This window comes from Notothenia coriiceps, unplaced genomic scaffold (genome assembly GCF_000735185.1).
Source record: "Notothenia coriiceps isolate Sejong01 unplaced genomic scaffold, NC01 NC01_scaffold00026809, whole genome shotgun sequence".
Lineage (NCBI taxonomy): Eukaryota > Metazoa > Chordata > Actinopteri > Perciformes > Nototheniidae > Notothenia > Notothenia coriiceps.
This window is the reverse complement of record NW_011359510.1, coordinates 2,264-4,665: the sequence shown is the minus strand read 5'-3', so window position 1 is coordinate 4,665 and position 2,402 is coordinate 2,264. Positions and strand designations below refer to the sequence as shown.

Here is a 2,402-nt window from a genome sequence, read left to right as displayed (position 1 = left end):
TTAGATGTGCAGCTCCACTGTCTTGGAATAGTCTGCAATTGAAATGGAAACTGAGCAATCTGGTGCCACTAAATGTTTTTAAAGCTCAATTGGATGCTACTCAATCGGATGCTGTTGGTACCTGTTCATGTGGATAGTTATTGTAAATTGTAATCCCTGTAATGATGCTGTATGATGTCCTTTTTGTTGTTCTGTTGTTTTATGTGTTTATGTTTCATGTGGAACTACTGCTGCAGGTCTCCCTTTAAAAAGAGATCAATGATCTCAAGGGATACACCTGGATAAATAAAAGTTTGAAATGAAATGAAAATATAGTCCATCAGTGTCCATCATTTGATATGTTAACAATTTACAAAAACAAAATCAGCAACAAACCTATATACGGAGGGTTAAAAATAAAATCTCCAAAACAACAAAATACCATCCCCCCCCTTAATGTAGCACTTGGTACATTCCGATTGGCCACTGTATTTAAATTTCTGCTTTAGAGGGTGCATATTTTGCTTCTCTTTGCCAATATGTCTCTCCAGCAGAAGCAACCAGCAGCAGCTCCACCTGCTCTGGTAACTCAGAAAAAAAAAAAAAAACGAGACTACACTGAGTTGAGGTAAACTCAATGTGAACGTACACAAGTTTACTAAATGTGTGCACCACAACCCAAAGCTAATATACTGCTGGCATTACTAAGCTGTAAGTGTGATGTATGAAATGAGCTGATATCTCCATGAGAAGAAGAAATAGCTAGTACAGCTATAAAAAGAAAAAACTAAATTGTGTCCAGAAGGATTGCCAACATTCAAATGAGTTGTGTGGTGGCCATCAAATCTCCATAGGCATGTGGACATTTTTGACTTGTCATAGCAATTCACAGGTGTGTGAGACATTACTTATAATTGTAATTAAAACACTTTCACACAATTTCATATAGTCATATTTAAGTTTATTGTATAACAAACTGCACTATCAGTTGTCTAGCACATGATGAAATCTAGGAATCTTCAGAATTTTGCAACAGTTGTTGTTGGTGCAGGAATCCTCAGAATCTCCTTGTGCAGCACGTTTGACAGATGTCGCTGCAGCAGTTGCAGCAAAATTTACACTTGCGGCGGGGACGCCTTGCTCTGGGGCTGTACGGCATCTGTGTGAGAGATACAACATGAGCAATGAGTTCATCTGCAGCATCTTTACTCACCGTTTATTCTTTATTCTTCATTGGAGAGCATCAGGGCACTTTATTGGGACAACACACAAATTAGCTTTATATTTCAATTGATTCAGTTAGCTTAACATACCATCCATGAGTCGTCTGAGGGCTCCTCATGTTCAGTAAGTGGATAGTCATAGTTCATTGGCTCTTCCTCATCCGGCACCTGTTGATGAACATTTACAGTAGGAGCCACATTTTGGCATTTTGACACAAACTAATAAGTGAATAGGAATAGTCAAGATCTTACTTCAGTTACTGGGACAGCAGAGCTCTCCTCCATATAGATACAAGTGAGCACGACGGCCACTGCGACTGCAACCCAGAATGTCTTCATCTTAGGAGGATTGATTTAGGTCGACTAGATTTCTTCAGATCTGTTGGTGACCGTTGTCAGCTCTTTGTAGTTCTTCTCCTGTGTGATGGTTGAGAGTAGAATGTGCTGTCATTTATATTCACTGAGGCCTCTGTTGCCTCATCACTGACAGCATGAAGCTGCCAGGATGGGCTTGCATCTCTCTCCTTGCTGGGAATGGAGGTGGGAAATTCCAGTACTATGAGAATTTGAAATGTAAGTGTCTGTTCAACAATATCACAAAAACGACTATAATCTTCCTCTGTACATCTATGCGCAAAATATAAGGAAATCTTAAATGTTGTTTGAAATGTAAAAGCTTGTGTTTGCTTGGCTTCAGTTAAACAGTGTAACATAAATGTAAAGATATTAAAATAAGGCGAACTATTGAGAAAAGCATAATGGAATAGTGTAGTCATATTTTATATTGGTCAGCATTCAAACAATACAACTAATCAAGTGTAAAAACATTTAATTCTAATGTATACTGTACATTTTGTACATATTTCTTTAGGTATTTTTTATTTCTTGCACTTCTTTACTTTCATTATTGATATTATAATTATCGTTATTATTATTATTATTATTATCATTATCATTATTATTATTATTATTATATTTGTGTGTATGTCCTGTGTTTCACCCTTGTTGCAGTTGCTACTTAGATCCCAACATTTTCCTAAAGAGATCAATAAAGGTTTACCTTATCTTTTCTTATCTCAAACATAAGTTTGCGAATGTTATAAAAATTAAAAACATTTAGGTATTTGATAAATAACTGTGGAACATTACTTTCATCAATATGTCCTCCATCTTAACAAATACAGTACATGGCGCAATAAC

The 2,402-nt window shown here is 36.4% G+C and overlaps 1 protein-coding gene across 1 annotated transcript; it reads right to left on the bottom strand.

Annotated features, from left to right (window-relative positions):
• Nucleotides 1-918: 918 nt before the first annotated feature.
• Nucleotides 919-1,645, bottom strand: LOC104957341 (hepcidin-like). Its single transcript, XM_010784963.1, has 3 exons — nucleotides 1,455-1,645; nucleotides 1,293-1,370; nucleotides 919-1,138 (listed from the first exon to the last, which is right to left on the bottom strand). The coding sequence occupies exons 1-3, from the start codon at nucleotides 1,539-1,541 to the stop codon at nucleotides 1,037-1,039; spliced, it is 267 nt and encodes an 88-aa protein (XP_010783265.1). The 5' UTR covers nucleotides 1,542-1,645; the 3' UTR covers nucleotides 919-1,036.
• Between the last annotated feature and the right edge of the window lie 757 nt (nucleotides 1,646-2,402).

Excerpts from the sequence above, each read along its gene's own strand:
- LOC104957341 (XM_010784963.1), bottom strand. The coding sequence starts at position 1,541 with ATGAAGACATTCTGGGTTGCAGTCGCAGTGGCCGTCGTGCTCACTTGT. Across the intron at positions 1,371-1,454 it reads CTGCTGTCCCAGTAACTGAA|GTGCCGGATGAGGAAGAGCC; the intron begins GTAAGATCTTGA and ends GTTCATCAACAG. Across the intron at positions 1,139-1,292 it reads CCTCAGACGACTCATGGATG|ATGCCGTACAGCCCCAGAGC; the intron begins GTATGTTAAGCT and ends TCTCTCACACAG.